Here is a 14414-nt window from a genome sequence, read left to right on the forward strand (position 1 = left end):
GCCTAATCCTACGTGAAATGCGAAAAATGTTTTATGAGCAGTGTGCTAGTAACTTTTAAGACACCAACCTACCGTAACCGCCTCCCCGCCCCGCCGCTAATTGTTCAAAAGTCGGACTTATCACCATAGCACCAAGAAAACTGCTGGTGCTCCGGCCGCTTTGTGACAGAGAGATATCATCGACAGCTAAACCGGTAAGACAGACGAAAACAGAAGATAAGGAAGGTTTGGGTTTGGCTCGCTGGCTATTTAACGTTAGCCTTTTGTTATTTCAACACATTTCACAGCTGACGTGCTAGTCAATCACTTTTCGTCAACCGATCAATCACAGCCTGGATGGAGCGGGACATTAAAAAAGTTTGACGTGCTACAGCAAATCATTAAATGTTGAACAACATGATTTTTGACAAGTTAATACTTAGTATTAATTTAATACTGTACTTTTTTTATGGTATACCATTTACAGTGTTTGCTTCCATGGGAGCTACCATTGTTGTGTGACGTCATTCGGCTGCTACTCGTGAAGCCGGGGTACATATTTGTTGTCCAAGTTCACAAGTAGGAAATCCGACTTCAAGTGGCCTTCCGTAGTCTATATTATAAATAGTAGATTTCAAAATGGACTCTGATCTATATTATAATTAGTAGTTTTCCAAAAACTACTTTGGTGTATATTATAATTAGGAGTTCTCATATTGGTGTGTATTATATGAACATATATGAAATGCTTGTGTTTATAGACTGTTGTCTTTCAGTTATAGATGGAATATTTCATACTATTCTACTAATTTGAATGTCTATTTCAATTTAAAACCTGAAGGTGAAATTGTTTTTGTTACACTGATTATATAGTTTATTCTGTGCATTGGCTAACGCAGGAACACGTCAGTAAAATATCAGTAAGGCATCATCTTGACCTACGAATTGACTTCAGGGGTGGACTCCTTCTCTTGCCATCCATCTTCAAGGAGAAGATTGAGGATTTCATTATTCTTGGAGAGGTAAAAAACTGGTGTTGTGTATAGCCAACTAGCCATAAGTTAATGTTCTTTTGGAATACTGTGCATGCCTTATCAGATCCATCCATCAGACAAAGTGGTGTTTTGTACAGTGTATATAGTAGTTGTACATTTGATGCACTACCTTACTTTGACGTGACCAAGAGTCTTCCCCCAGATGTAGGCTAATGCATGATTTGCTGGAGGGAGTTCTGCCTCTGGTAATGAAATTAGTCATCTATAAAGCTCATAATCAAAAGCACATAATCATACATGAAAGAATTGAGTTAAAACAAAAAAGTATGCATCGGGAAGAATGACAAACCAGTGCCAATGACTAAAAAAATTCTTCGAAAATCTAACATAGTTGAACCAGCCAGCCAAAAATAGTGCCTATTCAGATTCGGTTGCTGTTTTTAATGGCTCACCATATCCCACCTAACGGTCCATACTGGCATCTGTTCTTACGATGCTCAGAAATCGTGGATATCATAATGGCTGTAACAGTAAGAAAAGATGAGCTTGCTCATTTAAAATAGTTGATTGAAGAATTCCTTGATAAGACAACTGAAGTCTTTGGAAATGTGTTAACACCTAAATGCACTACTTAATTCACTATCCTAGACTTATGTTGATGTACCGTCCTGTTCGTCCTTTGTGGTGTATGAGGTATGAAAGCAAGCAATATTATTGTTATGTCCCGGTGGCATCCAGGGGATGGGGGACTAACTGCTGATTAGAATTACCGGGGTGGAAAGTCAAGCAGGTGACACAGATTTAGGTTTTAACAGAAATGTATTATAATCAGACAGCCAAAACGGAAAACGATCTCCACTGGATGATTAGGGGACAACTAAAACAACCCATAGGCAAAATAAATAAATAAGGGACTTTAATAATCACAACAAAGGTTATGACGGGCATCTGTAAAATAACAAAAGAGACAAGATTAATAACTTGCGAACAACAAACAGTCTCTCACTGGTTGGTCGGGCTCACTGGAGTCCAACTGGGGCCAAGACCGTATAACCTGAGCTTTGACACGGAAGGAGGACGCCAACACAATCCAACACTCCTCTTCGCCCAGCCCAGCACACGATCCAACACAACACCTCGCCTCCACTCCAGCCTCGAGGGCCTTATACCTGCAGTTGATTAGCGGCAACGAGATTGCAGCTGCGAGAACGGCACAGCAACGGTACATACCTGGAGAGAGAGCGCAAGAGAGAGAGAGCACAAGGACCACAAACACCAACCCAAACAGGAATTTACAGTAGCCTAACAATTATAAATATTGCCAGCAAATGTAGGAATTTTGTAAACATAACTGCGTCTCTCAGTAACCGTCATCAAATGAAGCAGTGCTGGGAGTTTTCTTCAGATAGGTTCTTAGGTGACTTTGAAAATGCACTCAGCAAAAGCATTAATGTGCCATTTTCATCTCTGCCAGGTGATTTACAGAATGCTCTGAAATTAAACTAAAGTTTTAAACGTGCAGTTTCAGGATAAAGTGCTTCAGTTTGTGTCATCTGTATCTGTTAATGGTGTCAAATATGCCCTTGGGGATGTTTTTGTTGTAGGTCTTGTACATTCTGCCACCCCTTTATTCTTGAAAATTAAGTACATTCTGAACATTGAGACTTTTTGGGTGTTGTGTGGGAAACCTTTATTTCCTTGCTCTTTTGACAATCATTTCCATGCTTACCCTGTCACATTTGACGACTAGATTCTGCCAAATCCAAGAAATGAGTTTAACCACCAGGCGCAAGACACATATTTTGTTGATGATTGACTGTTTCATTGAGATATTCTGTCTAAATATATTGAAATTTTTCTTTTCATACAGACAGGGGCAAATCAAAGGAGTATAAAAAGTGTCTATTGTTCTGTGTGTCCTGTCACAGGTCTTTAATTAGGTGGAATTAACATGTATAATGGTAATATTTTAAGCAGTCTTTACATCTTGTTTTACACATTGACACTGACATGTATTTGCAATGAATTAACTTTTTCTTACCACAAGAAATAAATTTAATGTGCAAATTGTTATTAAATTGACTGAGTATATTAATGCTCCCCGAAGAATGAATCCTGTCCATTTTAGACACTCCGTGAGTTTTCAGCTAGTTTCAACGCAAATGAAATGGTAGATAACTATTGAATTTACTGAGATCATTTTTACTTCCTAAGATACGCCATCTATTGACCATGAATTCATCTACTGACGAAGCTCAAAGAATAGGTAAATCCAAGGGCCTAGGTTTACATATTTTGGAGGACAGAATATTATGTTATTGATTGGATTATGAGCAAAGAGGGTAACATTTAAAAAAAAAAGTCTGAATGATGTCATAGTTGGAAAAGCACAGTTTCATTGACAACTGTGCTTTTCATGAGGAAGGTTTATTTATGTTGGACATCCAAATGAAATTTTTGAAAAAGGATTTTTAATAATGCTATATAAAAGACATCAACCCTGTCCACCCTGGGAGTGAACTATACTGGGAGTGATTGTGTTGCTCAGTGCATTTACTCTGATTCAGGATAGAGATCTGGCTCAAATACAAAAAACTCCTTTGTATCGAGGCGAGGACAGACATCCCAGAGATGGGAATTTTAAAACGTGGACAAATAAATCAAAACTAGGCCTATCTTCATGATTAAATAACACTAGGGCTAAGTGAGGAAATATTTGGATTGCAGTGTATCTCTCTCTAAGCTCAACAGCCCCATCCAATGGTGTCTTTGTGGACCTGCATATTAGTACACATCTGCATTACTTATATTACACGCAAGTTAGTTTACCATTAACCCTTCATAGAACTACTCTTTTTTTGTGTATTATATTTTTTTAAGTAACGTCAGGCGGCTTAGACTGTATGCTTACTACATATTAACGAGTCTATTGTGACAGCTTAGTTCCACCAGTGTTTTACAGTTGTTGTGTCAGGCTAAATGTTACCTGACGAGTTTAATGTACTCCAGCTTTCATTAACCTCATTGAAGGAAGACCTCATTGTCCTGGACTTCAGCAACCTTTGTGTACACGATGTAAGTAATGACCCCTAAAGACAGTACTTTCATATATCATGTATTGAACCTAAAGTCGGCACACGCCTGATAGCAAACCACGCTAACCCGGCTATAGAACCCCGCCCATTCCGTTACAGCTACTAGCAAAATAACTAGCCGTTAGCTTTCCACTGTGTTTGGCGTTGGAAGGTCCATCTTCTACTTCTCCTGATTATTAAACTTTAACGCTGTCCGGACACTTTTTAAAACTTAAGGACCTGAGCTTATATCCGGGATGTGCTCGGTCGTCGGCTGTGATTCAGGGCGTCGCGGTGCGCAAAGGTTCAAGTTACCGGAGGATCCGGAGAGGAGACTGGAGTGGGTCCAGTTCCTCTTCGAAGTCAACGGGCAGCGACTCAAAGAAACGTGCTGGACTGATATCACAATTTGTAGTGAGCACTTTACTGATGACTGTTTTGTAAACCCGAGTCTGATTGGCACGGTCCAGCTAAAGTCCAGTGTTGTCCCATCACTGTGTATCAAGTCAGAGCCTCTGGAGAGCCCACAACATGTGGTGAGTCTGCTGTGACAGCTTCAAGTCTGAAGTAATGTCTGTCACTGTCCCCTTCCTACCTCCTCAACACATCTCCGTTTGACAAAAAGTTGCTTTTTGTGGCTGAGGTCACGATGAAGACAACAGGTCAGTGCCAGAGCACCATCTAAATTTACACAAACATTGCCCCCCCCCCCCCTCCTCTATTGATCAGGTATTTATAAGGAATAACACAAAGCAGGATAATGGCAAAATGTCAATTTAATCATCACACACAGAAGACTTTTGCCTAGATAAACAAGTATGATAGGTGTTTACATTCTTTACTTCTTTATTCCACATAATTGTCCCATATAATTAACTAAATTTCCCCAGAAGCACACAGTTGAGACACATTAAGAGTAATAACTATAGTATCTATCTTTTAAGCGCTCACATAAACAGTCAGTCTGTCAGCACACAGTTTGACACAACAATCACAGTGAACTCTTCAAATCACCCCCTATTTAATAGAGATTTACTGTCCAGTTCTTTTTACACAATATATCATCATGTCCACATTTTTAAATATTCGTAAAATAGTGGGCTAGTCAACATCTTGTGTGTCCATGTGTAGCCCAATTTAAATGCTGCTTTTACTTACTTGCTTAATAGCACATATGGCCCATACATGTGTAGGCATGTGTGAAAGAGACTATACAGTATGATGAGCACTTGCCATGTAACTGCCCACAGCTATAGTATCATGTAGCCACTATCCATGTATTTGTTTAGGATGCACATTGTCCAGTCAGTGCACACATACAGCTTCCATTTATTTTCTGAAAAAATCTGAAAAGTTTATTGCATTTGTCTTTTGTTTAACTAGAAGTTTTTTGTCATTTGTGTAGGAGCCTGTGGGACATTGTTCAACTTCCTCCTCTGAAAAATCTAAACACACTTTAACAGGTAAGAGCTTTAAATATTGAGTTTTATTAAATAATAAAACAGGGTATTAATTTGTCAAACTATTTCTTAACGAATGAATTCTGATGTTTGTTTTATAGGTTCCCCAGTAAGTCCTGGTTCAAGTGGAGTTTCAAACGGCATGACCTCTGGATCTGACCAGATGCAACCAAAAGACATGACTATTGATTTGAACAAGGAAAAGTAAGTTACACTTCCCACATTTTTGCGTACTTTCTTTACATTTCGTATGACATTACTGATTACGTTGGCTTTTTAAGTCTTCATTTTGATTGATCTTTAGAGCTGCGCTTCTACAGATGAAAGGGAAGTTGGTTGTGAATGAAAGCTGCCTCCTCCAGTTGTTCCGTCGCAACTGCCCGTCATGTGGTTGTAAACTTCAGACAGAGAAGGTCACCTATGGGGTCCTCATTGTTTTGAACCAATGGTGTCTTCAGTGTGAGTACAGATTCCAGTGGAAAAGCCAAGTCAATGCCAGCGTCCCAAGAGCTGAACACCTGACAGGAGGCACAGAAGTGACTCCAGAGACCCAAGAGGTAAGACTATCAGACACACTAAATATAAAAACATATCCAGTGTTAGGCAAGTGTTGTCATGTTGCCTTTCAGAAAAAATTGTGATTTGACATTTATCCTGATAATTATAGATATGGAATGATATTTAAAACATTTTTGGCCATATCACCCAGCCCTACTTCTGAGTACAAATAACAGTTGTTTACTATGTAAAAAATGCATTACATGTATGTTATGTTCTGACCATGTATTGCTACATATTGCTGTTATGTTGCCAGAAGATTGTAGCTAGGTACTATAGATCACACAAGTGAATGTGTAGCCATTCAATCCGCACTTCTATACAGAAAATTGGATGACATTCCGCTGTCAAACACCTCTGCCCAAAGAGGATGTAAACTAATCAGTGCTACATATACTCTGTGACAGTTTGACTCTTAATTTATTTATGTCTGGGGTGCCAGTCAGGTCTCTCTCCTGACAGATAACATACAGTATATATTTTTTTATACAGTATGCATTGTTGAATGACACTAACAGTGTAATGAAAACCACAACACAAGGAGTTTTTTAAAGCACAGTAAACACAGCTTTTATTTGGATTTCAATAATGCACACACAAAACAACCCACAAAATAACACTATGTAAAGTGTTTCCTCTCTGGTATCAGTTCAATGTTCAGTATTCTCTTTGTTGGCAAAAAAACACAAAATAGGCTCTTTTCAATTAATTTACTAAGCACAAAATATTGTCTTTTCGGTTCATTCACAAAAACACAAAATAGGGTCTTTCCAACTCATTCCGAAGTAGCTCATTCAAAGTAACAATATAAATTCACCTCAATCTTCCAGCAAAATCAATAATTCAATTATTCACAAAAATAAGGTTATTTCCATAACATGAAAATATTATATTATTGTTCCCCCCAAATGTTTTGTCTCTTTTATAAATGGGAACTGAAAATGTTCCTGTGCAGCTTTGTTTATTCACTGTGTCCATGGAAATGATGATGAATGCAGCCGTAAAGGTACAGTTTCCTTACACAGAAAAGATGTTTACTTTTCTGATGACTACTACACAGCTTATTAACATTCAGGCAAGCTTAATATTTTGTTATTTGTGATGCTATGTACAGGTGCTGGTCATATAATTAGAATATCATCAAAAAGTTGATTTATTTCAATAATTCCATTCAAAAAGTGAAACTTGTATAATGTATACATTCATTCCACAGAGACTGATACAAATGAAATAAGAGATAAAAGCATTGCCTACTGACCAGTCAATACTATTGGAATATGGCATCACGTCATCGTCGTTTTATATGCTACTTTTATGCTGCTTTTTATGCTGTTTTATGCTATGCTTAAGAAAATAAGCTGACTTAATAAATCTGAGGTAGAACATTCAAAACAATTATGATAAAATCTTTAGTTCAACAAATATGCAAAAGTAGAATTAAGTCCCTTTTCCTCAACAAAATAAACATCTTAACAGAAAAAAAAACAAGGTCTAATTTGTTCGTGATTCAAATGAATTAAATCAAACCTTTATATCATATTTATTTATAACATGTTATATTTTTATTGAAGAAAATTATATTGCGATAATCATTGTTATTGTTTTATTGCCCAGCCCTACTTAGAAGTCAAATATGCTCTAAAAAATCTACAGAGAAGTCTGGAAATTTGAGGCTTGAAAAGTATGGAATTTTGAAATGGAAAGTTTGCAGGAACCCTGAGTGCAGCCAGATCGATAACACTTACCGACCGCTGCTGAGGCTGATTGAGAAAGGCTGTACCTGTGATTATGGCTATGGCTATGGGATTACAGAGCTTTGTCTGGTGTTGTCACTATGATTGTGGCTTTAGCAGCCATGGCTGTTCTTTGGTTGTTATGATTATAGATGTGGCACATTAGTTTATAGTAGGTCAAACTACATGCAGGGGTTGTGTGGTGTGTGCAGTGAATTGACATGTTTGTTCTGGTGGAGCATTGTATAGAAGCAACTGTATTCCTGAACTCCCATGGTGGGTCAGTAACACATCAGTCATATCTGATAAAAACATTGTTTGTTCAAACTGTGTGGCAAACAGTGTTTGCTTGGCTAACGTTAACAGGCGCATTAAAGAGTAGTCACAGTACCATATCCATGGCTGGAGACTGTCAGAGCTCGCTTTTTGAAAGAGTAATGAGCAATAAATGCATCATGTAATGTGTCACATCATCTTTCCTTTCTATAGCATCTGCAGAAATTTTCCCTAAACTGGCAGTGCATTACTGCTTTTACTACTTTCAGTGCTCCGTACTGTTTTTCTTTCCTTTCTTTTGGAAAATATTTTTGCCTATCCTTGCACATAGGCTTTTTGCTCACTAAATCATAATGTTTCCTCCGCTTGCCCCTCCTTTTTTGTGATTTGGCTATAATATTCTGTGCCATATAGATTTGGAAAAGTTTTACCCTTGCCAAGCTGTCCTTCTTTTCATTGTGTTCTTCACAGGACATTCCAACAGATGACCGCATCAGCAGTACAGTTTTCTCGGAGATTATTACTTTCAGTGATGAAGAAAGCGATCCCTCAGATGAAGGAGAGGAGGGTGATGAAGGTGAGGTGAGTTCGGATGGGGAATGGAATCCAACTGAGGATTTTGTGTTGGCTGAAGAGCTCACAAAAGAGTCTGAGGAGGAAAGCGAAGATGAAGGCGAAGAGGAAGAAGATTTGGATTCCACGGGTGGCCTCAAAATTAATGAGCTCTGCACAGAGTGTGGAAGTTTTTTCAGTATTCTGAAGCCTCACACGTGTGTGCACAAAAGAAAGCCCTTTTCCTGCAATATCTGTGGCAAAAGATGCGTTACCGAGATATCTCTAAAAACTCATAGCAAAATCCATGACGAAACCTATGAACATCCTTGCAAGTACTGCCACGTTACCTTCAAAACAAGGGTGGACAAACTTAAACACGAGCAGACCCATCAAGATAGAAAAGATCCATACAAATGTCCTGACTGTCCAGAGACGTTTGCCACCAGTAAAGAACGCAGCATCCACCTGACAAATCACAGAGTCCGGAGAGAGTTCAAATGTGGAGTTTGTGGGATTGAATTTAAGGATGTGCATCATCTTCGGAGACACTCTGTTGTGCATACTGGATTGAAACCCTACAAATGTTCGGTGTGCCAACGTGGCTTCAGCCAGACCAGCCACCTGAAATCCCATATGCGTCTGCACACAGGTGAGAGGCCTTATAAGTGTCAGCTTTGTGACAAAAGCTTTAATCACAACGTGAGCTTGAAGAGTCACGTCCAGCGGTACCACTCATTGAGCTCTGGACGTGAACAGAAGAAAGGAAAGGGAAAGGAAAGGGAAAGCGACACTAGTGATGCTCAGGATAGTGAGAATAAGAAAGACACATACTCTGAGTCTGACAATGTAGAAGAACAACAACACACAGAAGAGGAGGTGCAGAAAAAGGGAACAGAAATGCCAAAAAGTAAGAGAAAGAGGAGCACAGGTAGACCCAGAGGAAGGCCAAAGAGAAATGCAGCCGGCAGCTTGGTACTCGCAGGGCAAAAAAAGGTCCAGCGTTCATACATTAAACCTGCAAAATCAAAGGCACAGAAGTTAAAGAAAACCGGTTCCAGCAACGAAGAAAGTGAGGACGAGCCATCAGACAGTGACATGTCCCTTGACGCCACGGAAGAGGAAGAAGAAGAGAAGGAGACAGTGAGGAAGAGCACGGGGAGATCAAGAGGAAGACCAAAAATTGACAATGACACTGATTTTGACCCAGAGGAAGAAACAAAGAAAAAGAGGTACAGCAGCCAGAGCAGTGGTAAGAGCTTGGGGAAACGTAGGGGCACAGCGAAGAAGAATGTTGACTAGCTTAACAATTAATTTAGTGTGAGCAATTGTGAAAAGAAAGAAGCCAATGAGATTGGAGGGCTATAGAGAACTAACTGGGTTAGGATGTCTTGATTAGATATATTAAAACAATTCAGAATACGAGAAACAAAATATCCACATAAGCCAGCGCCTCTCTGAATTAAATCATCTTTTTAAATCAACACTTTTAAATCTGTTGACTGGTGTGTAGACCATGGAGTTAAATTGGGAACATTAATTAACCAGGGCTGACGTTAAATCTTTGACACAATAGACACAATTTAGCTTGATAAATGGTCTTCTGCCTGTCACCAATGAGACCAACCCTATCAGATGATTTGATATCAGTAATTATAAATGAACGTGCAGTAATGGAGGTCAATGCAAATTACCTTTGGAAAATTTGGGTCACCAAATGCAGGAAAAAAGGGCTTTACTGTTCAGAAAATGTGTACCCTATTCATGTATTGTAATAATAATGTCGGCTTCAAGCTAAAAAAATACCTTTATGCTCTGAAATGAAGTCAGGCACTATGGCACTTTCAATTTCTTATTCACTATAAAGCTGCACAATTATGAATCTTCAGTGATTTATCAGTCTGTAGAGAGCTCTAGAAGTGTTCAGATAGCAATTCATTGTTAGGTGTTTTGATTTTTTTATGAATCAGTAATACACAATTACACAGAAGACCTGTTAAACTAATAAATCAGTCTCAATCAATGATGATTTCTTTTACACAATGCCTTCAAATCTATAGAAACATATAGTTGTTTGGTATTTCCACCGGATTGTAAGTTTTTGGGTGTTCTCTTCTTAAGCCTGAGCCTCGATGATAATCTCTGTGGCCATTGTGAATCTCTTTGTCTTGGAGCGTTCAACTGCCATGTGAGATTTCACTGCAACATTTTAATGTAGCAAAAGCCACAATATGCTTTCATGAAGTCAGTATTAGTTCACAGTTCATCTTTCTGGATTTCACATCCCTGACCACTGTGGCAGTGCTTTTTGACAGATGACTATCAGTTGTCAGACCTCAGAGCTTACCTGAATGCACCACTGAGAAGTGGTTCATGCTTGGCACTGAATTAAAGTCCATAACGATATACAGTACAACAGGCAGACTACCCCGTATGGGCCTTTTAAGGAATTGCAGATTTTTACATTAAAATTAAATGTGTCCAACTGCCATTTTGAGAGTCTTATCATTTACCATGTCCTTTTCTGTCTGATGTACCTCCACACCCCTATGAGATGGGCCCCCTTTATCATACCTCTTCAATAGATGGAATGGCTTTACGGTATTGTTCAGTGGTATTTTAAGAAGTTTTGGCCAAGTTAGAATTTGTACTACTGCTGTTTGGAGTGACAGAAACTGGTTGTTTCAACCATGTACAGTTTCTTTACTTTTGGCTTTCTTTTACAGTTGACAGTTGGAAAACTGTGGCCTGTCTTGTGCAGACTACCATTGGAAACTTATTGTGACAATAACTCAGCATCACACAAATTTGTAATCTTACTTTTTTGTTGATTTTTCTCCCAAGAACAAATATGTGGAAATATATTATTCAATTTATACTCAAACTAGATGAGCTTTACATTTTTTTCATGTACCCACTGCTAACTTCAGAAGTACCCCTTGGGGTTCAAGTACCCCTGGTTGGGAATCATTGCATTAGCTTATAGGGTGTGGTAAAGAACGATTAGCTAATTCACATTTCTACTTAAAAAACTAAACCAGACAAACTGCTTGCCAGCCTAAATGAGGCTGACATGGGTTTAGTATCTTGGCGCCAAAGGAGTTGACTTGTTCCCCAACCTTGCGAGTCTTGAATTTAAATGTATGGGTGTATCTGGGTTCAGAGTTCCCACTTTGATCAAAACCCTTGAATGAATCCCCCCTGCTTACATGTTTATCCTCTTTCTCTCTCTGTGTGTGTGCCAGTGCTAAAGCTTGCTTCAAGGCCCATCAAGTTTTTTTTGAGTGTTGGAGAGACGTCTTCAGCTTTTCTCTCTGGAAAGAGTCAGCCTGTTGCTGGGTACACCCAAGGCTGCTTAGTGGATTAGACATAGTGATGGTTGGCAGATCTAAACTTGGACAAATGTTTGGAGACTTTAAATAAAAAATAATTTCTTTTTGACTTTTAATTAGCTACAAACCTTGCTAAATGAGGATGGAGTCTGTATGCACAAGAGGTAGATGGGTCTTTCATTTAACCAGTTGTGTAAATCAGATAGCCTACTATTTTATTAGTATTTTTTTAGTGTGAGTTTGCTACAGGCCCTCAGTGATATGCTACATCTGGCAAAACTATTACTATACAGTTGTGGTTTTGAGAAAGGTCAGAAGTACAAGACAAAATGCAAAATGAGCCTCCTGTTTGGGCTTATAATTTTGTCACATATTGGGAAATTTGAGAATCAGTCGCACAGAATCAATTTAAGACTTTCATTTCATCTTGTAAAATTATTTTGACGGACTGCACTTTGTCTCATGAGACATTTTCCATCACTGAAGTTTAAGAACAGAGCCTGTGTGTGACTGATTGTAATTGGCTCAGTGTGCGTAATTGGTTTATTCAGCAATTAGTTTTTTCATTTCTCTTTGCTCTAGTGATCTGTTTAGGAGGATTTGCATGTTTTAATTTACTAAGAAAGTACAGTACAATTAAAGCTAGGGTAGGCAACGTTGGAGAGACTAGCAAGAGACAGTATCCAACTGAATAAATCCCACCCCCTCTCGCCAGGCTGTCGTACAAAGCCACTCCCCAAAACACATTTTCATGTGCTGTCAGACAGGTAGGACCTTGTTACAGTCCTGTGACAGCCCCAGATACTGGATTTTTTGTGTCAGAGCATGACCAGTAATAGTAATTGTATCTTTAAAAAACAGCTTCAAAATAAATTTGACTTGTCAGGGGAACTAGTTATTGGCACTATGTAACATCAAATTCCTGTCCACGAATGTTTCATGACAATGGAATAATGCTTTATGGCACCAGCATCACTCCTTAGCAAGCAAGCTTTAAGAAACAGCAAAATGTATAATGTACAATGTAAGTTCTTTTGAAGAAGCTGCGAAGAGACCGAAGAAGACGTCGGAGGAAGCAAGGACAAGAAAAAGTTATTGAGCAGGAGACCTGGACAAGAGTACACATTGGACTGGCTTTTACTCGTTTTTGCTTTACCAGCGTGAGCAAAAAGAGCTGAAAGGATGCAAGGCAGATGGCGAGTTTCAAGCAACATTATGTAAAATTGTGAGCGGGCAACATAACCAGGCTCAGCAGCCTCTGGACATAACATTAGCTATTGGCAGATGCGAAGAGACAGAAGAGGACGATTAAGGAGGAAGCTGAGAAGAGAAAAAGAGAGTGACCAAACAAGAGGCTCCTGGATGTTGGCGAGACCTTTGTAAAATTAAAGGCTACAAGAGAGAGACCGAGCTGGCCTTCTTTCTGTGTATACAGTTGGACTAAGTTAGTATTAAATATATGCTGGCTTGCTATGTCTTGTGTTGTCACGTCTGCTTGATGTTTGACTGTTAGCAAAGTTGTTGAGTTGCTAGGTTTTGATCATAAGTAATGCAATCATAACAAATGCAGGTGGAATCAAATGCCTAATGTTGATTTAATAAGAGATAGACAAGATCGGGCTTCTGAAATCAGCACATTTAGGTACTTTGTCTGTGGCTGTGTTTACAATTTTTGAATGTTTAGGTGTCAGCAATTTATAGGAATTGCAGCACAGTGATGGCAAAACATTAAAAATTGTTTACTATTGAATCCACATCCAGCCATAACTTTAACTCCCAGAGTTCCTTTGCAACAGCAGTACTTATCCCAAAATGTGAGAGGACAAGATGAGAGTACAGTTGATCATCGAAGATTCATTGATACCGTAAAGTTAAGCCATGCTAAAACACTGAAACCATCTTTAGTCCAGGTTCGCATCACCAGGGTGATAATAGCACCCTGCTAGTTCCAGGAACACCACTAGATGTCCTCCTTTTGCCACAAGTACTGGCTCATTTTGCAAAACAATAAGTATGACCACATCCATCCCTAAAACACATTTACTATGGTAACTATTATTGAATGAATCAGGGATGTGCTTTCTCTTCTCTCTCCCTTCTTTTCCTCTCTTCCTTTCTCTCCTTGCCCCTTGTTTTGTATAGCCTGTATAGGCCTCCTGCTGGTCTTGCAGATATGCTAAAGCCCCGCCACCCACCCCCAGAGAGTATGTAAGCATTAAATAGGAGCTAAGGAGACCCTGTCAGAGCCAGCTGCTGAGGCTTGCAAAATTGATGTACAGTAATTTACTAACGTCCCAAGGACATCATTGTAGAGCTATTTTCTCTACTTTTGTCTGTTTTTTTTTATTAGGCCATGGCTGGCTGTATAATTTTCCTTCTCTATTCTGTGTCTTTTCATTCTGATGCTCTCTTTCTACTGGCAAAACTCCCTCTCTGCCTCCCTCTCTGGGTCTGA

The 14414-nt window shown here is 39.0% G+C and overlaps 1 protein-coding gene and 1 long non-coding RNA gene across 4 annotated transcripts; one reads left to right on the forward strand and one right to left on the reverse strand.

Moving 5' to 3' along the window:
* Window positions 1-1774: 1774 nt before the first annotated feature.
* On the reverse strand, window positions 1775-4033 carry LOC119902117. Its single transcript, XR_005444292.1, has 2 exons — window positions 3961-4033; window positions 1775-2204 (listed from the first exon to the last, which is right to left on the reverse strand). It is a non-coding gene; the product is annotated as an uncharacterized LOC119902117 (long non-coding RNA).
* On the forward strand, window positions 3880-10650 carry LOC119902116 (zinc finger protein 485-like). Of its 3 annotated transcripts, none has more exons than XM_038718057.1 (5): window positions 3880-4049; window positions 5454-5511; window positions 5610-5712; window positions 5813-6065; window positions 8547-10650. In XM_038718057.1, exons 1-5 carry the CDS (start codon window positions 3954-3956, stop codon window positions 9927-9929), a joined length of 1893 nt encoding a protein of 630 aa, XP_038573985.1. In that variant the 5' UTR covers window positions 3880-3953; the 3' UTR covers window positions 9930-10650. The 3 variants fall into 3 exon arrangements, with proteins under 3 accessions (XP_038573985.1, XP_038573984.1, XP_038573986.1); XM_038718056.1 differs by lacking the exon at window positions 3880-4049 and adding an exon at window positions 4078-4584; XM_038718058.1 differs by lacking the exon at window positions 3880-4049 and adding an exon at window positions 4448-4710.
* Window positions 10651-14414: the final 3764 nt, after the last annotated feature.

This window comes from Micropterus salmoides, unplaced genomic scaffold (assembly GCF_014851395.1).
Source record: "Micropterus salmoides isolate LMB-PRFRI ecotype aquatic unplaced genomic scaffold, ASM1485139v1 Ms_hic_scaffold_14, whole genome shotgun sequence".
NCBI classification, from domain to species: domain Eukaryota; kingdom Metazoa; phylum Chordata; class Actinopteri; order Centrarchiformes; family Centrarchidae; genus Micropterus; species Micropterus salmoides.

Coding starts and splice junctions, on each gene's coding strand:
- LOC119902116 (XM_038718056.1), top strand. CDS start 4,306: ATGTGCTCGGTCGTCGGCTGTGATTCAGGGCGTCGCGGTGCGCAAAGG. Junction 4,585..5,453: donor TGGAGAGCCCACAACATGTG/GTGAGTCTGCTG, acceptor TCATTTGTGTAG/GAGCCTGTGGGACATTGTTC. Junction 5,512..5,609: donor ATCTAAACACACTTTAACAG/GTAAGAGCTTTA, acceptor TTTGTTTTATAG/GTTCCCCAGTAAGTCCTGGT.